Genomic DNA, 19923 nt, shown 5'->3' on the forward strand with positions numbered 1-19923 from the left:
ATTAAATGGTTTATTGGTTAAGTTTGTCATATAAAAGCCTAACAAAAATAATCAGACTAACCTGTATACAGAATTAAAATGCAATATGTGAATACTTTAGAAAGGGAGTATTTGTGCCTTATGAGAGGTTCAAGTTTTTTTTTTTTTTTTTGTCATACGAACATAGCTACAGTGTAGTTATGGCGATGAAAATCTTAGGTCACAGGCTCCTCCAACAGTGCAACACAATAAAACAGATAAACAGAAATATAGTGCAAGTAAATAGTAAATACAAAAATAGTTTAAAAAGGTCAAATAGTGCAATAAGAGTCTATATGCAGAGTGGTACGGTACCTACCCAAAATACCCTCTCCTTTGCTGTTTGACAGATACTGTTATCCACTAAATAGCCTACTAATGAGCTTATGAGTTGTCAGTGTTTTTCAATGAAACCACTGTGAATTTGAGTTTATTAACATTTACCCTTGTGGTCAACACCTGAACATAACCATTTACATGCAAAACCGTATAAATATATCAATATATTTTCTTCCTATATAGATTTAAGATTCAAAGGTTATATTGTCATAAGCACAGAAGCTACTGAAATCTTAAGTCCCAGTCTCCATTTACAATGCAACATAAATAAATATAAAACAATAAAAATAGTCTAAAAAGAAACAGGATAGAAATAAAAGAATGTTTTATAAAAAAGCCATCTGGTTATTTAAAGATCTGTTTGGTTTTTTGAGTTTGTGTTTGCAGGGACGAGGCTATAACAAAACACCAGATTATTCAATTCCTCCCTATTGATTGAATTTGAAGGGATGTAAGAGGGATGCTGTTTGACAGATATCGGAAGCCAATTTATCCGTGACGGCATCATGTCCGTAACAAATAAGACCATTATCTGAAACAATTAACACTGGACCACCATAAATATGTTATGGCACTGATTTTCAAGTAGGCTACCGGTAACCTTACTGTAGAAGGATTTGAAGACATGGCAACAGTTGTCATGACGACCGTGATACACTCCACGGCTTCTGGTGTGACAAATGAAGGTAAAACTGCAGGCTTATAAGTTATATATATTTTTGTTTAATATTTTAACTCACAGCTGAGCTAAGCAAAGAGCTACTTTATGTGTGTTGTGGTTATACTGTAGTTTTATAGCATTAGCTCTACCTTTTGTGAACGCGTTGTTTTTGTAGTTTGGCTAACAAGCTAACGTGCCTGCTTCTTAACTAGGCCCAAACAGTCCAGGAAACGTTTTGGTATTGTAATGCAAAGTATACGCCTCTTCTTGTTAACTTGTTTTAGGCCTATTTTTACCAGAGTTGGAACGTTTTTGAGAGACTTGTAACCAGTGGTGTACAGTAACTGAGTACATTTACTCAAGTACTGTACTTAAGTACAATTTTGAGATACTTACTTTACTTTGTAGGCCTACCGGGCCCACGCAGAGAAGGACAAAACCCCTCTTTCAGTTGCACCATTTCTTTTGCAGATGCTGCATCTTCTATTATTTCTTAAAGTACACCACTTCCTTTAAATATATTTAATGGTAATACTTTTGTACTTTAACAACATTTGAATGCTTGTCTTTCACTTGTAACTGAGAATTTCAACTCTGTATTAAACCTGCTTAAAAGTACAAATTATGAGTACTTTTTCCACCACTGATATTTACAATGGTTGTAACCAAGCACATTTAGTCAAGTACTTTTTATACAGTTAGTCAAGTACTTTTTATACAGTTATGTACAGTTTTGATGCACTTTACGGGTTTCTATTTGTTTACTCCTCATTGTAATGTAACTTGAAGTCTACAAAAAACTCAATTATTTGTCCAACATTAACATTTTCTGATCATAGGATGTCAACGTATTCCAGGAAAAGCAGCACCCCTGACTCAAACATGAAAGCAGCTTGCAGCACAGAAACATCCATTAAGAAAACACCTATGTTGGAAATATCCCGTGCAACTGAGGTATAGATTGGCAGTTTAAAATGAATGGATTATTATTGGGGAATGAATGAATCTCGTCACATAATTGACAAACCATCTGCACAACTCTTTCTAAACTGTGTGTTATTTGGACCAATATTCCAATGACAATGTGTCCAAAGGGCTCTACAGGCACATTAAGACCTTTCATTGTATTCTAATAACGACTCGTGTGCTTAAGAGGATGTGATAAGGTCTTCTTCATTTTCGCCTATTCCTCTGATCACTGTCTTTCACTTCCCTATAGAACATTTATTTGTTGAAACATGTAAAGCATTTTATTCTTCCTCGTATATGTCTGTTCTATCATAATTGTCTTTATCCTTTCCCTTGCTTTATCCCGCCTCTTTGGTTATCTCAGAGTGGTGCCTAAAAAAAACAGGTTATTGAATTAAACGATCAGATCAGTGTTTTTCAAAGGAATTACCTTTTCTCTGTTGTGACTTATCTGTCAGCTCCCAGAAAGCACCCTCTGCGTGGCGTGCTCTGCAGACGGCAGGTTCCTCGGCCTGGGTCACTCCCGGGGTTTCTCTGTGTGGTGTGCTTCTTCTCTGCTCTGTGCTGCAGAGTGGCTGCAGGACGGGCTGGAAATGACTTATATTCAAATCACCAGAATGGCTGAGAAAGCCTATCTGCTTGGCACAGTTGACGATATGGGTCAGTAGAATGCCTCTCTCATCCGTCTCCTGCATAAAACATGAACAGATAGTCTGGGATTGACAGATTGACATTTTTTTGTACACTGGAAATACTCTGTGTGATCCTGAAGTCATGAATTATTACTGAACTGAGACATTACTGAGACAAAAACACATGGAACTAAAGAAAATAAAGGTTACAATAAGAAAGGCCAAAGAGATTTTCAGAAAGTGTTAAATATGTTTTGTCATTCTGGCATAAGTTCCTTTCATTTTTCACTGCAGGTGTTGCCAGAGTCTTTGCATATCACTGTGAGAGCATTCACCTCCTCAGCGTTATTAACACCATGGTACGTACACAGATACTTTGACTGTCCTCCACCTTTTTTTTGTTTTGTATGTGTTGTTGATAGGGACACTTACATAATGTCAAACTGTTTGTGTGTTTATTATTAGGAGTGTAACATTTTGTTTTAAATAATTAATTCCTTTCAATATTAGGAAAATATCAACAAAAGGAGCATTTGCTTGACATTTGAACTGTCTGAAGGGGGACATTATGGAGCGGCGTCAATCAGCTGTAAATACGCCATTCCTGTAGAGCTCCTTTAATTAATTAATGATTTTAATGAAAGGCTGCTCTTTCAAGTATTTATTGCATGATTTTCCCTTCTCTATAAGGTAACAGTGATGTTTGGCTCGAGGTCTATCACTTCCCCTCAGACGCTTGGCTCAAAGAGTTGGAGATGGAACCATCACAAAATCAGGTAATATACTGAAATCTGAATGATAGGGTGGATATAACATGTTGCGTATTTGGCATCATATGAGCCATTCGACATACAACGACATTTCATTGTCAACAATCAGTTGAATCTGACATAAGTTCGAATTTATCAAGTTGTTTTTTTCAGTAAGTAGCTTTAAAATATACAGAAAGAAAACGGAGGGCAACAGTTGTATCTTCAAAATGGTAGAATATGTTCACAGATAAAGGCATATAATGGCATTAAGAACAGAAAAGTACTTGGACTCAATGCTTTCTAAAAACAGTGCTACCCTTGGAGCGTGTTGCACTCTAGAGTGGCTACCGACACAATAATACATAACGATACATGCTCCTGTGCTCTTAATAGCAATATGGCTGGGAAGGATGTTCCCACAGGGATTTCTAGTTTTAATGAGAATGTATGCCGGTTTATCTGGCACCAGATACTCCTATATGCCATTGAGTTTCAAGTACAGAGGACATTTCAAGCAGTTTGAATGTTATTTGAATCCTCAGGACCCTGACTCATCTGCAGATGTGGAAGTGAAATGGTCTCCACTTGCAGCGGTGATTAAAATCCAGCCACCCAAGACTCCTGCAGGTATAATTGTATCTAGAGGAACCATGTATTACAACTATAGTGTGGTGTGTGGAAGTGGAAGTCATGGTGTAGATGCATGGCGTTCTTTTCAGGACGTGCGATATTAAATAGGCAAATTAACTCAAAAACGTCATGTTACAATTATTTTGCTGCTTGCTACAAAAGGAAAACTTGCGCGGCTCTCATGTCAGGAGTACTTGAGTGAGTGACATGCAGGCTCTGCATTCACAGCAAAGCACCAATCACAATCAAATCTCCAAAGCAAATGGACCCGGTGATTAAAGGTAAAAACTCTGAATAAAGTGTGTTTCATGTTTTTCTCCAGGGCAGTTCGGCGCTGCTAACCGAGCTAGCTCAGCTTGTTGCTCTGATAACTTAAGATCCAGACGTCCGTGACTAAAATCCTTCATCCGGTTAAATATAGTTAGAAAAATACCAATTGTATAGCATTAAAGTTCAAGAAAGGATGGATTGTGGGCAAAAAAAACTGTCTTTTCTTCAATTCCTGTATTTCTTCATATCGCAATATATATCGCAGGGGGGGGGAAATCGCAATGTCAGTTTTTTCCAATATCGTGCAGCCCTAGTATTTGTATAGAACTTTCTCTCTTTTTAAATGACTAAAGTGAAAGTTATTTGTTTTCTTTGCTGTTACAAGCATAGACTGTAGGTGACAAGTTGCAGATAGATAATAAGCATGAACATACATTTCAAATAAGAATCAATATCCCGGCATGTTTCTGCTGTTTTGCAGGGACAGAACTGGATGGTCCACTCCAGGTGTTGCAGAAGAACGACTTTTTGACACACTGTCTGGCTCTGGACAAAGACATGGGCAGCAGTCAATGGGATGAACAGCCTTTTGATAAAGAAGCAGGAAAAATAAACGAAAGCCTAAGGTTCGATAAAGATTACACAAATTACGACCAGCATGTCACCGCGAAGAAATATCATGGCTCTGTTTGAGATGTACTTGCATGGTCTTTGATTGAAGTCTTCGCAAACATTATTCATGTCTCATACATGAAATCGTTTTTCAGACTTTGCACCCATCACTTTCTCCTGCCTTGTGGTCAGCTTCCTGGTGACAGTCATGCAAAGGATCAGCCAGGTTTGTAATGGACGTGGGAGCGTCCACTACAAACACATTTGACAATTGCAGTTGCCAGCTAATTAATCGCTGTTGATGTATCCCTCATTTTCATTCAATCAAGGCCTTATCATATCTGCAGTGGCAGACTGTGCTTCTATTAACGTTGTCTTTCATCTCTGACCTTTTCCCCGCAGCATTGCCTGTTTCTGTCTGTGTGTGGTGGAGTAGCAGCCATAATCTTTTTCATTATTTGCTACGAAAGTCACCAAAGAACAAAACGGGTAGGATATGTATCTGCTGGGTGCTCACGTTGTTAAAACATGTTGTGTGTTGTTACTAGGCATAGATTTCTGGTGTTGACTTTTCTGTTTTTGGAGCAGATGTGGAACCCATGCTAGATGTGTTGTGGCCAAACGCAAAGGAAATCCTCTGCTCTGCTGTTAGTCGATGCACACGTTTCATTGCTCTTGGGCTCGACGATGCTTTGGTGTGTGTGTGGGACAGGCAGTCTGGTGAGCAAACCTTATGGAGAAGTATGATCCTATCCAAGCCATTCAATTAGAGCATTTGTGTTTATTTGGTTTCTCCTTAAAGGTAGGTTAGGTCATTCACTTCAGACACACTTTTTGTTATATTCCATGGAATGCTCTTAACATCCCGATAGCAATGAATACATTAAATGCTCTGACAATAAATACATGAAAAAATGGAAGCCGTAGCGCTGTAAAAAGAACGACCAATCATCTGAGCCGGCCCGGCTAAAATAACTGGATGGCCTACCTGCCTGTCAGCCTTCCATCTCATACACAAACTTATCTCGTGCCCTCATTGGTCATGTGCGCGTTCGTGTGTGTTGGAGGAGGGGCTCTGTAAGGAAGTCTGAAGGAGGGGGCAGATTCGGCTTCATACTTTCAAATTCTAGCGCACTCGCTGGTTTCTCCATTCTCACCTACCCTACATTTAATGAATGTCATGTAAAGAAAACATATTTGTTCCTATAGTATCCACACATGAATCAGTGTAAGCTCCTCGTATCAGTTATCTTAGTTATTTTAGGATTTCCCCAGAAGAAACTTCACTGAAAAGCAACAGACACGTAGACACTTTTGCCTCCTTGGTTTGCAATAAAGCTATTGCTTGTTTCATTCTCATTTTCTTCTCCCCCCCCCTCAGGGTCTCCTTTGTCTGTTGTCCCAGTGTCCGCAGCAGACAGTGCTTTCTCCAGGATGCAGTTTGTGGATGTCCGGCCTGAGTCTGCTGATGATTCCCAAACTGCTGCAACAGTCTGCCTTTCAGTGTTGTGTAAAAGTGGAACGGTTCATGCAGTCACTTCAGGACGAGGGGCTCCATCCTGCACAGCGCAGCTCAATGAAAGGTATCCCATATGTTTGTTACACATTTCCATATCATGCATTTATTTTCTCTGTCAGATAAAATGCAATCAAACAAAACATTACCTCACTCATAACGTCCTCTGTCGCTACAGGCCAAAAGACAGCGGAGACATCCCAACTGTCATTGCACCAGTGCCGTTCCTGCAGAGTATGGTAGAAACACTAAAGTTACTCATACAACAGTTAAGCTCAAATGCAGAGGGAATATCTATAGCACCAAAAGTATAACAATAATTGTGATTCTCTGGATTCTCCTGTCTTTTTTGTTTTGCCTCGACCAGACGCTTGTGGTGCAAAGAAATGGAAACATGTTCCTCCAAGATGTCCTCAACAAAACCAAAGTGTGCTTCTTAAATCCTCCCAAGACTTTTCAGATTTCCACTCCCTGCAGTCCTGTTTATGCTCTGAACACTAAACTGCAGACTCTGGTCATACAAGGTAAACCAAGAGTCAAATGTTCTTTATTAAATACATGTTCATTGTTTTTGTTGTTATTTTACATTATTCACTAAGGAACACACAGGCTAGTGACAATGGCCCCAACATTTTTGAGATACCCCTCCCGGAGTTTGGACAAAACACAACTTACTTTTTCCTCATCTCTAAGGCCTCCCATACATGAAATGGATTGTTGTATAAAAATATTTTACTGCTAAAGTGGTGAAATTGATATATAAAGTTATACACCCCAAACTAAAAATAAAGCCTGGCCGTCTGGGGGTTGAGGAATATAAACTCATGTAGATTCACAATGGAAGGTCTGATAGGTTTAAAACTTGGCATACCTGAGGTCAGGACATCCCTCTGCAGAAAAGACTGAATGTCAATATCTTAATGTAGATTGGAGATACAGTCATTTGAACACATACCTACAATAGGCGGAAATGTAAATCTATGTAGAATGTTCTCTTTACTTTGTAGTGACTCTGACATGGATTGCCATAGCAACACATATGAGGGCTTGTTGGAAAGGTGTGGTTCTACTGAATCCAGCAATAATAATTGTGTTAAATTAATAATTTGGTTGAAGGGCCGCATGGTGAGGTCTGCTAAAAGTCAACAATCTGTACTTTGTTCAATTAGAACCAAGGAACCCTCCAATTCTTCTACAGACTGAGCTACTGTCCCAAATGAAATCTGAACTGCTGTTACTAAAGCCCTTCATGTCTTCCACAGGGGAGCAGGAGTCCAGCTGCAGCGCAGGGAGACAGAGCCAGCTGTTCAGCTTCACTTTTGGAGAGCATGGCATCATGGAGCAGTATATCATTTCTCATCCAGACTCTCAGAGACAAAACACACTGGAGGAAGCCTGCAATATCTACCTCCTGCAAAGGTGGCTTTCTTTGTGTCTAGCAACCATAATCTATGTGGTGTCCGATCGTTTTTGGAAAATATATTCCCACAAATCCAAACAACAGGGCACAAACTATCCATAGTGTACTGTTAAAGTAGTGTCTTATCATGTGTTCCCTATGTTTTCATGTGAAGAGCGCTGTCTGTGGATGAAAGGAGCAAAGCTATAGCCCACACATGGAAGCAGCTGCAGGACACAGCTGAGCTGGAGCAACAGAGACACAGCTGAGCTGGAGCAACAGAGACACAGCTGAGCTGGAGCAACAGAGACACAGCCGAGCGGCAGCCAGCTGAGGGGCAGCAGCACATGTTGTTTTGCTCTGAGGTACTATTGTTGATGTATTCCATTGAAGAGCTCCTTCTGAATGCACCCTGCAAGAATGTTCATTAGAGACTGTTATCTCACAGGTCCAAATGATATTTCCAATATAACCATTTTTATGCAAGAATCACCAAACATATTTGAGGCACTGACCCTTAATCAGTTTAACTGTACAAAAAGGACATTGTTTTTTTATGTTGAATTAGTTGTTATATCTGTGGTGCTGGAAGGCCTTCTCTGATATTTTACACAAAACGATGAGTGTATTTGGAGTGATTATGTCCCCTTTGGGTCCTTGAATGTCTCATAGGCCAAGTTTTATTTAATGACAGGACACAAAAAACAAAACAGGGTGCAAGAATTATTGAAGTGCATTTAGAATGTTATAGTCTGTCCCATAACAGTCACTGAAAATATGTTTGCGAGCTAAATGTTGTCTATTTGTATTGAGTACCATAGAGTAACAGCTAATTGGTATGTGAGAGGGACTCACAGAGTCAGAAGATCAAAACAAATCAGAGAGGATATTGTTCTTCTGAAACCAATCAGCAATATGCAGCTGTTGAATCATTCATGATTTTCTCTCTTTATTAGTTCAGATTGGCAGCAGATCAATCTTTTGAATCCTTGAGCTACAATGGACAGGTGGTGTTCATTTGACAGAGAGATTCTTCGGATGGCATCTCCCTTATCGTTTGCATACAAATACTTTCATTGTTGCATCGTTGGTGCTGCATCTTCAGCGCATCAGATCGGACTCTGTGAAAAGGAACTGCTGCGGAAAACAGATTTGAATATGTGCTCAAAAGCCTCATTATACATGAAATAGAATAATGTACTGAGGGTGACAGCAAAGGGCCCAAATATCATTGATAGCGTAATAAAAGTGCAGGTGCTCTATTCAAGATATCCACATTTGTACCAGGGGAAAAACAATTAGACGGTATAACAATGCAGCAAGAGCCTCTTAACGAAACAGAGGCTTAACTGTCATTGCTGTCTTTTTGCTGTTGGTTTTGTGCTTTTTGTCATTTCCTTGCGACATTGATGCTTTACCAACATTTACTGTTATGCAAAAAAATAAAAAACAAACCTGCTGTTGTCATTCCCAGCTCCCAATCCCCTCTCTTTTGCCTTCCCTACAAACGTCCAATTAACTGCAGCGATGGCCTCTTTAGGCATTTGCTCTCATTAGTACAAAAGTAAAACAAAACAGAATTGATAACAATAACAGAGAATCCCATATCAGAAAAGTATCTTCCTCTGAAGCTAAATGTCAAACTGTTGAACTTATTTTATTTCTTAAAGATGATTAAATGTTGAAACAATTAAATGAATTTGATAAAACCAGCTGTGTAGTTGCAATTACAATTTTTGATGTCTAAGGTCATGTTTTAAATATGGATTACTTTTCAGATCCTGGTGGCAAACAATTTGTATGTATGCATGAGCTCAATTTCACATTCAGGTAGAGTAAAATATGAAGTATATAGGCATCAATTTAAAGAATGCATGTTTTCTTATCACCATTTAACATTCTAATTGCTTGCGGACATAGCAGAAGGTGACCTAGAAAATCTTCCACATAAAGCCTGGAAGGTCTAAATAAACCATGTGCCCAGATTAAAAACTGTTTATCATTAAAATTTTCCTAAAACATGAAAGATGACGCAATCCCCAGTTATTCAGAGTTCACTTTTGAGTATATATTATATTTTCCTTAATAAATATTATTTTAAAGAAAATATTTAATTTAATATTTATTTATTTTTTGTACACTATCATGACATGATATGCCGATCCGTCGCTGCACCAGAACCTTCTTTCCCAACCATTCTTCGTTATTAACATAAACAACTGTATGTTTGATTCCAAAAAGCATAGCGAGGAAGATATGAAATTATCTGTTAACTCTTCCAATGTCAATTTGTCACACTCAGAGGGTATAAATGGCCTTTTCATCTGGACGCTATGACTCAGCACTGATTAGCGGTAGCATCCCCTGAGGACTCGTCGGGCTACACATCACTGCACGTGAGGACGTGTCTGAATGGCATTGCCGTGCAACGGGGATTTGCGTGCTTATAATTTAAGATGAGATTTGTTTATCTCTCCCCACACAGCTTGTCTTCATTTACCCTCTGAAAAATGCTTTCAACAGCAACAGATTCAAACACTTCAAATCTTAGTGAATACATTTAATTCAAAAATAACCACAAGTTACAATGAACAGAGCAATAGACATTCTTTGTAACGAAGCTTGTGATGTCAGTCTGTTGTGATTGAAGCTTACCTTCTGCAAGAAAATCTAACTGTGCTTTCCGACCAATTGCAGTCGTGAATTTTGTGATTTATACAGAAGTAGGCTATTTGACAATTGGTAAAGTAAATCAAAATGCCACATCGAGAAATACAGGAACCCCACACATCAGACGATCAAACACAAAATACATTTAAATAAATAGAAGTGTTATGAAATTGTCAGAGAGCCTCACACGGTATATATGATGCTCTCGGGGCTGGACTGGTTTGGATCTCGCTCTGTGTCGTTGTCTGGGGTTAATAAGCTGATGGTTGTATCTGCTTTAGTTTGGTCGTCATCACACAGCATGAACCTCTCCTGGCTCACGGGGCTCCCGTCTCTCTTCAGCGGCGGAGACTTGGCGGCGCATTTGAAAGATAGGACTGTGGGGTTCTCCTGATTGGAGGCTGCGCTGGCTTTGCAGTAAAACCTCCGCAGCCCCTTTCGGAAGTGAATGGTGAACAGGCCGTAGATGAGAGGATCCAGGCAGGCGTTGAAGAGCCCGAAGATGAAAAGGATGTGGGTCAGGGAGTGGGAGACCTTCCCCTCCAGGTCGTTGGGGAAGAACCAGTACCACAGGCCCAGCAGGTAGTATGGAGTCCAGCAGATAATGAAAGACGAGACGATCACTATACTTAACTTTAGAGTCCTCATCCGCGCTCTGGGGATGTTATTCTTTGAACACCGCAAGCGCACTTCATTGGAGGGAACTGAGAGAAGAACACGAAAAACATTATTTCACATTAGTCACTCAGGAGCAAAGTGGTGAACCGAAGGACTGTCATTAAGAGCATGGAACATCCTTCTTGAATACTAAAAATACATAATTTGTACTCATCTTGGTGAGAATTTCCTCAATAACTTTATTGAATGAAAGCTGTAACCAGTGCCACGTCCTTCGTGTGAAAGAGTTATCCTGATTAGACTGATGACTATTTGTCGATGGGTCTGGATTTTTTTGTCCTTCTTAAACTGGTTTTAGATTCATCTGGACAATTGTCTATAAACCCCACACATATTATTTTCAAATACATGTGACTTGCTTTTTTTGAGTCATTAAGAAAGGCTGTCTATATGGAGAGGATTTTAGATGAGGACATGGAGGTTAATTAAACACGATCTGCAATAATCACAATTACATTTTCATTATAAAATTAACCTAAACAATATAAAACCAAATAGTTTGAAAACGAAATGTTCCTTAACTCTTCCTTAATTTGGTCATCATTTCTAAATAAGAGCACACTGTTATCCAAGGTAACTTCATCAAGGATGCAACCAAGTGGGTGAGAGTAAACAGGATTAGCTCAGCCTGGAATCATCCTGTTAGCCTGGATTAGTTAAGATACATTTGAAGAACAGGGCCCAGGACAGAGAAGAGATAATAAATAAATCACCCAACCAACAACCCAGCTTCTATTACTGAAAGGGTCAAACAAACGGCAGCAACAGATATGTTATTAAAAAGCTAATCCCTGAAGTAAACAGATCCACAGAGCCTCTATTTGACCTCACCGTTGTCCCTTTTCAGTCTTTTGGAGATCTCACAGAAGATCCTGGTGTAGCATGTGATCATGATGACCAGAGGCAGCAGGAACAGGCAGGAGAAGGTGAACATGTTGTAGGCCGTTTCATGCCAGTGAGTGCCGAAACTCCCACGTGTGGTGCACTGAGTGAAGTCCTCTGGATGGACGATGGTCACGTTGTGAAAAAGGAACATCTGAGCAGGGAAAGGAACCAAGATTAGAAAGGAATGGAGAAAACATCCATGGCTACTACAAAAGATTCAGCAATAACTTTCCATTCCCCATAAATGCTGTCTCACGAAATATAGCAAGATGTGTGTTCCGGCTATAGTGCTATTTAGACATGCAGATAGTTTGTATTTATTTTGTATGTGAGATATTTGTTCCTAGGATCCATTAGGATTGTCAGGCGTCTGTTGGCTTTTCTCCTTTTACCTCAAAGGGAATAAACTGCTGGCCATGCTTCTTGTAATGATGGAAAAAGTGACCAAAATCACTATTAGATAACAAAACATTAAAGTATCCTATCGGTTATTCAATACCTGTTACCGGAATAAATTGGTTGTTGGATTTTGGTCTCTATCTGAATAGTAAACAGATTAAATAACGGGCAGATGGGCATTTATGGTCAAAAGACACGTATTCACTTCCTGGACAGGACTGTTTTCACATTTCTTTGTGCAAATAAAGAGCTCCTTACAATGCTCCTCTCGCCTGCTCAACCTCCCCCATGGTATTACATACATGTCCATGTTGACAACAGACTGCAGTAGCTAGACCAGCAGAAGACAACAAATTAAAACACAAATAGAGATTTACACTCTGCAGCTCCATTTACATTTATTCTACACTTCATTTGTACAACTGAAGAAGAGCATTAGCTGGAAAATCCACGTGTATATGTGCTTTTAAATTAATGAATTAATTAAATGCACTTAAGGTAGCTACAGTCTGCAGATCTTTATTTATGATTTTCATGACAAAACATTTTGGCGACGAACTCTTCCTGCCAATGGGCTCATTTTCCGTCCAGTTTTGCAATTTGAAAAATCGACACATTTTTGTCTACGTTGATATTGATAATAGTGTGTAAGTGTGTTGTTGGAGTGGCTTCGGAGGGAGACATGAAGAGACTTTCTCACAGTGTTTGCTATCTTTGCTCCAAAATGGTGGAACGAGCTCCGTGTAGATAACAGGGCTGCTGAAAGTTTACACATCTTCCTTTGCAGACTGAAAACCGACCTGTTGCTCACTCACCTTGGCCATTAAGAAGAAGAAAATCAAAATGTAGCACTCAAAAGATTTGCTCCTTTGAATGCACCAGCACTTACACTGGCTTATTTGAAAGCAAAGGTTCCTGCCTGTTTCCTGCTGTTTGCAACTACATGGTTTATTGCACTTATTGTAAATTGCTCTGGATAAAAGTGCCTGCTAAATTAAATCGAAAAAACCACACAATGTTGTCCACTCAGAGAGTCCTCACGAGTTTTGGAGACATATTAAGCAAGTGCTGCTAGCTACTTTAATTGGGAAGGAGTTTAATTGGATGTTTTGGCTGTATCTTTTCAAATCTCTCTTACTTTTCCTGGCTTATCCAATGTTTCCTACCCAAGCTTTAATGAGAACATGTTTACAGCCTCTTTTAAAGAACGGTGCAGACCCCTGGCCTCAGCTGGCCTTACCTGAGGGACAGACAGCACGACACTCATGCCCCACGCCACCATCAGCATGACTCTGTTCCTCTTCCCGGCTTTACTGATAGCCAGAGGGTTGAGGATGGCTGACTGTCTATCCAGACTGATCACCACGGTGACAAAGGCGCAGGAGTACATCGCCTGCAGCTTAAGGAACATCAGCAGCCTGCAGGCAAAGTCTCCAGCCAGCCACTGGACTGTGATGTTCCACACGGCGTCCAGCGGCATCAAGATGAAGGTCACCAGCAGATCAGCCACCGTCAGATTGATTATCAACACCCTGACGTGGGATTTGCGCTTCCCGTCGCTGTGCACTGCCCACAGCAAGGCCAGGTTGCAAAAGATGGATATGCCACAGAGAATGCAGGTGATGACCACTCTGACTTTAGCTGCTGTTGTGAAGGTGGGCAGCTGCAAAGCATCGTCCCCCGTTGTCCAGTTAGAAGAGGGCAGGGAGCCATTGCAGCTAGAGTTCAGTTGGTTGTCTGTTGTCAGATGAAACATGGTCGATACTGAGTCACACAGAGGGGCGTTCATTTTCTGAGGCGCACAGAGAAAGCCACATTCTGCTCATCAACCATGAAGTTCAGTGCTGGTAACGAGAGTGGGGCGAAAAGAAAGAGGCAAACAACAAGATGTGTGAGTCATGGGCCTTGAAGTGGGCGAAGGTTATCCAAATAAATCTGTGCTGAAACACAAAAATGCAATGAATGAATAGTACATCTCATCAAGAGGAAGTAATATGCGTATATGGAAGTATCTGTTTGCCACATTGCAAATCAGTGAAGTAGAATCTAAATGATGAATACAGTCCATTTATCCAATATAAACGTCTTCACAACTCCTTGACTTCCTAGTGCATATCGTGTTAATATGCAAATAGAATTTACAAATGGCTTGTGCTTTTCTGAATTACTTAGTCATCATAATAACATAGGAACAGAGAAGACAACACACACTTATGTCAATAATGCATTATAAATGAATAATTGTATATTAGTTCAAATCTGCTCAGAAATGTTATATTTATACTCACTCATTTATATTAGGAATGCTTTATACAACAATCAAAACACATTTTATAATGATTTAAAGTATCATTTAACATAATGGTTGTCACTGACTGACTTTATTGTTTTCAAGGATCGTAGCGTATTATAATTCTCATAGTTGTAACAAATTACCATCTATTTACAATGCATTAAAATGAGATCATAAATTACTCCGGTTGGGGGTGTTTTAAGTAAAGTTAAAATAATTTCTAGCGTGTTGTGTTCCATAGATTTAAAGCGTGCTGTTTTAACTTTAGTTAATGTTGAAATCAACAAGTTTAGAAAACTAAAACCGTGGGGGCCACAGCTCTTTGTTGTCTGAGCCCAAACTAAACATTCTTAAACTGCAACACGAAAATAATATGTGTTTGTCTCTGTTTGTTTTCCGAGTTTAAATGCAAATGAAAGTCAGTCCACCGGGCCTTGGTGTCCCGGTGCATTTAATAAATGCTTGGCATCCTCCGTGTTATTATCAGTTATTATGACGGTGCCAACACCTGTACAGCCAAACAGAGCTGCGCCACTGATGTGCTGTGAATACTAAAACCCCACCATGGACAAGGCGGGAGCTGTTTCGAATAAAACCCCTAAGGTATTTTGAAGACTGTTCATTAATAAGAAAAAAAAAACACTGTTATGTCAGGTTTGTTTTGATTGTGTACAACTACGTGACTCACATGTTTACTATTTTCTCCTGATGTGAAATTTGATGAAAGATGAGCTGAAATCATTTACAAGGAATGGCATGTTGGATGACACATTGTGTAAGTATTGCCGATGTACATAAGCAATGCACGGGCCATTTAAGCCCAATTACGCACACGGAGACGCACTTATCACTCATCCATCCTCTCTCTCCCTCTCCCTCTCCCCCCTCTCTCTCTCTCTCTGTCCCTCCCTCTCTGTCCCTTTCTCTCTTTAACCCCTCTTTTCTAAGATCGAGTTAAAGATAAGCAAACATTAATACATTGTCGAAAACCAACATTTACTGTTTATAATCAATCCCAAATTATTATTTAAATAGGATTAATGCACTCAGATAGTCAGATGTTACGCATGTGGACAACTTCAGCAACATGAATTATCAAAGCCACATCAACATGAATATCCATATATGTTGCTTCATAAATGGCATTTTAGTGGATGTACATTAATTATTTTCACAGAGAAGAGTTACAGTTCTCAGTTCAATTAAATATGTTGGTGTCCGCAAAAAAAGTTAAGAACTATCAATTAAGGTCTAAGACGGTCACGCATTTTAAATCATGTATTATTGTTTCCATCATCGGTGACACTGAATGCACGTGTAGTCCCAGACCAAACATTAAAACATCATCTGCAGCAGCATCTGAATATTAACATGCGAAAAGACAAACTTACGTTCATCTGCAGCGGAGAGAAATCTGTGAGCACATCTGGGTGTTGGAGCCCGTTTTTTTTGGCTGCTCCTGTAAGTTTAGCAAGGCACCGGGTGGTCCTCCGACTCCCCCTCTGCTGTCTAGCTCCTCTGCTCTCCGTGCGTCCGGTGCGCATTTCCAGCTGCTCCACCTTTATCCTCCGAGCATACCAATCAGAGCCGTGCAACCGGAACCGCGGGGAGGGGTCTGACCTCCGCTGCATACATTGTAAAAACTTCCTAGAAATGATAAGAAATAGGCGCAATAAACTGTGATTGATGAAAATGAAAAACACAGATCACGTTTTTAAAATGAATGCCAGAAAGACATAAGTCATGAGAAATGTCCTGTCGAAAGATATCAATCACAAAATCACAATTTAAAATGTGCATGTTGTGTGAAATTCTCCAGTAGAGCCGTACATTGCACAATACATGATTCATGGGATTGGACCCAGCCTGCCTCTGCTGCTTGGAAAACAATATTCCCTTTGACCATGAGATACATGTCTGCGAAAAACAAATTTGGAGATTATAGAGAATATGGGTCCCTTTTATGTCACAAAAGTTACATTTGAGCCGGAGATTAGTGCAGTACTTAGAAACCTGCGAAGTTGGTCATGGGGAAAGCAAGGTGACACACTCTTTACATGGTTGTCCTCATTAGGGGTTCAAGCTTCTCGTTTGAAGGCATGACAGCACTGAATGTATTTTCTGGAATAGTTTGGCATTCTTGGAAATAAGCTTAGCTCTGCTCCGTTCAGTTCTTCTATGAGTTTATAAAATACGCGTTAGAACTTTCTTATCAATCCATCAATCAATGTTTATTTATAGTCCAATATCACAAATATAACATTTGTCTCAGTGGACTTCACAGTTTGTACAGAATATCATTATGACAATACGACACCCTCTGTCCTTGGACCCTCACATCGTACAAGGAGAAACTTCCAGAGAAAACCCACAGTTTAAAGGGAAAAATGGGAGAAACCTCAGGGAGAGCAACAGAGGAGGGATCCCTCTCCCAGGACGGAGAGACGTGCATTAGATGCCGTGTGTAAATTGAAAAGATAATACATTTACAACATAGGTAGACCAAATGTTTGGAAATGCATGTGTCTATAAGATTAATCCACGAGGATGTCAACAATCCTGTGGGAGCCATCGGGGAAGTAGTATGATGAGAGTCAGGCAGGACCGCAGAGACAGGTTCAGCCACGACTCCAAGTCCAGGACTCAGATCCAGGACTCAGGATCCAGGATACAGGATCCAGTGCTCAGGATCCAGGACAGGACCGCAGCAACAGGATCAGCCATCACTCAGGATCCCGGTGTAGATAGACACCAAAAAGAAATTTGGGGGAAGCTGGGTTATTCGGAACATGAGAGTACACAGGTACAGACAGAGAGAAGGAAGAAGTAAGTTGTCCCCCGACAGTCTAAGCCTATAGCAGAAAAACTAGGGGCTGAATCTAATCAGCCCTAACTATAAGCTTTATCAAAAAGGAAGGTCTTAAGCGTCTTAAAAACAGATAGGCTGTCTGCCGCCCGAACACAAACTGGAAGCTGATTCCACAAAAGTGGAGCTTGATAAAAAAAGGCTCTGGCTCCCATTGTACTTTTAAAAACTCTATAGGAACAACCAACAACCCTGCATTCTTGGAACTCAATGCCCTTGTAGGACAGTAGGGTATAATGAGTTATTTAAGGTAAGATGGTGCCTGCCCATTAAGGGCTATGTAGGCGAGAAGAAGAATTTAAAATTCTATCCTGTGTTCAATAGGGAGCCGGTGTAGGGCAGCCAGAACAGGAGTAATGTGGTCCCTTTTCCTAACTCTGGTTAGTACACGTGCTGCAGCATTTTGAATCAGCTGAAGCGACTTAACTGACTCTTTGGTACACCCTGATAATAAAGAGTTACAATAATCCAGCCTTGAAGTAACAAATGCATGGACAAGTTTCTCTTCATCGTTTTGAGGCAAGATATGTCTGATTTTTGCAATGTTACGTAGATGGAAGTAGGCGGTCCTTGAGATTAATTTGATGTGGGCGTTAAAGGATAAATCTAAATAATAAATATAACACCAAGATTCCTTACAGTCTCACTGGAGGCCAAATTAATGCCATCCATAGTTAATATATCTTTAGATAATTTGTTTCGTAGATTCTTTGGGCCGAGTACAATAACTTCAGTTTTGGCCGTGTTTAACATAAAAAAATGTAAGGTCATCCACGTTTTTAAGTCCTTGAGGCAGTCTTGAATTTTATTTAGATGAATGGTTTCACCAGGCTTGATGGATAAATATAGTTGAGTATCATCCGCATAACAATAAAAAATATACAGAGTGATTCCTTATAATATTGCCTAACGGAAGCATTTATAATGTGAACACAATAGGTCCAAGCACTGAGCCCTGTGGCACCCCATGGCAGAGGCCGAATATTTTCCGTCTATGACGTGACGAAACAGCGCCAAAGTTTCCCCCACAGCGAGGCTCCGGTGTTATGCCGTGTTATGCATACCCTCCAAAAAGGAAATTATACTGTTTCCCCCACCCCCCGTTGACAGTTCACGAGCATGCTCTACCCCTCCCCCCCTCGTCAGAGTTGTGTAAAGGCCCTGACACACCAAGCAGTCACCAGAGAACTCGCCGACGCCGACTGTTGCGTTGCCGTGTTCTCCTGCGTCTTGGCCATGTGTCGCACTGGAACACACCGCAAAGACTTCAGCCGAGCACGTACGAACTGCGCATGCGTGAGTGGCAATAACTCTCCTTACCAGCAGGTAAGTATTCGTCATTCAAAAGAGGCAACAACCAGAAGACAGAGAAGAAGAACAGACTGTGTGATCTAAACAAACAACAAATAGCGTGTGCGTTCCATTTTCACTCTCGTCCATCGAAAACATGTTTTGTGCGGTACTGGAGCTATCAGCCATTGGAGTGTTGCTTGTGGAAGACATTCTCAAGCAACCGTTTCGCTTCTCATGCACTGATTCGCTAGCTGAACAGTCAATCAGAGTGATTTCTTTGTCCGACTGCCTGTGGCCAACGCATGGCCATGAATGGCCAAATAAGGCGTGTCACGGCCGACGGTGCGGGACACACCAAATTGAGTTTGGGCGACAGGGCATGCTTCGTCGTCCGACTAACGAAAAACGGCTGATTTCGGCCTGGTGTGTCAGGGGCTTAAAGAGCAACTTCCAGGTTAAAGACACCTGTGAATAAATGTGTAGGAAAATGATGAATACACTAGATTTTCAAAAAAATATAGAGAAATATACACTACAGTGACATCTGGCGTCGTTTTTGTAAGAAATGTTCACTTCCGCATAAAAAAGCCTCGGCACGTGACCTCCCGCGTGTGACGTAACATGGGGGAAACAAGGGGGAGAGCGGCCGGTGTAACGTATTAATAAACATGGATCCCAATGCTAGTTTTCGACACAGAAGAAGTTGAACATGAATATTCGAATGCATATGACGGACCACAACCTTATAATTATGAGCCTGCTAGGCGTCCAAGAGACCAGGAGCAGCCAAGGATTAGAAGAAATAACGGCCATCGGAGAGAAATTGAGCTGTGGTGAGAGGAGAACCAGTGGAGAACTGGGCAGCTATCTTGGTGAGTGACCGGCGTTAGCTACAGAATGTTAGCTAACGTCACATCACAACATTGTGAAGTTAGCTATCATATATCAGGCTATAACTAAAGTAGCATTGATAATATAGTAACGTTACTGGCAGGACTGTTGATACTGATCCATAACAGAAACTGATGCGCCAAGGCACAC

General features: G+C 40.5%; 2 protein-coding genes across 5 annotated transcripts; one reads left to right on the forward strand and one right to left on the reverse strand.

Annotated features, from left to right (window-relative positions):
* Window positions 1-968: 968 nt before the first annotated feature.
* On the forward strand, window positions 969-9596 carry wdr93 (WD repeat domain 93). Of its 4 annotated transcripts, XR_800277.1 has the most exons (17): window positions 969-1043; window positions 1858-1972; window positions 2446-2647; window positions 2914-2978; window positions 3130-3208; window positions 3310-3395; window positions 3914-3998; window positions 4753-4897; window positions 5039-5109; window positions 5286-5372; window positions 5472-5603; window positions 6265-6466; window positions 6578-6638; window positions 6767-6923; window positions 7662-7818; window positions 7974-8163; window positions 8755-9569. XR_800277.1 is itself a non-coding variant. In XM_010791664.1 (16 exons), the coding sequence occupies exons 2-16, from the start codon at window positions 1859-1861 to the stop codon at window positions 8065-8067; spliced, it is 1653 nt and encodes a 550-aa protein (XP_010789966.1). In that variant the 5' UTR covers window positions 969-1043; window position 1858; the 3' UTR covers window positions 8068-9596. The 4 variants fall into 4 exon arrangements, 3 of the variants coding, with proteins under 3 accessions (XP_010789966.1, XP_010789955.1, XP_010789973.1); XM_010791664.1 differs by having other exon boundaries at window positions 6851-6923; window positions 7974-9596; XM_010791653.1 differs by having other exon boundaries at window positions 7974-9594.
* A 967-nt stretch (window positions 9597-10563) lies between these two features.
* Window positions 10564-16210, reverse strand: LOC104963118 (putative gonadotropin-releasing hormone II receptor). Its single transcript, XM_010791683.1, is given in 4 exon segments — window positions 10564-11137; window positions 11949-12182; window positions 13671-14274; window positions 16115-16210. Coding segments are annotated over 3 exon segments (1269 nt in total). The 5' UTR covers window positions 14220-14274; window positions 16115-16210; the 3' UTR covers window positions 10564-10651.
* Window positions 16211-19923: the final 3713 nt, after the last annotated feature.

This window comes from Notothenia coriiceps, unplaced genomic scaffold, assembly GCF_000735185.1.
Source record: "Notothenia coriiceps isolate Sejong01 unplaced genomic scaffold, NC01 NC01_scaffold00001630, whole genome shotgun sequence".
Taxonomy (NCBI): Eukaryota; Metazoa; Chordata; class Actinopteri; order Perciformes; family Nototheniidae; genus Notothenia; species Notothenia coriiceps.

Excerpts from the sequence above, each read along its gene's own strand:
- wdr93 (XM_010791653.1), top strand. The coding sequence starts at position 1,859 with ATGTCAACGTATTCCAGGAAAAGCAGCACCCCTGACTCAAACATGAAA. Across the intron at positions 3,209-3,309 it reads TGGAGCGGCGTCAATCAGCT|GTAACAGTGATGTTTGGCTC; the intron begins GTAAATACGCCA and ends CTTCTCTATAAG. Across the intron at positions 4,898-5,038 it reads AAAATAAACGAAAGCCTAAG|ACTTTGCACCCATCACTTTC; the intron begins GTTCGATAAAGA and ends ATCGTTTTTCAG.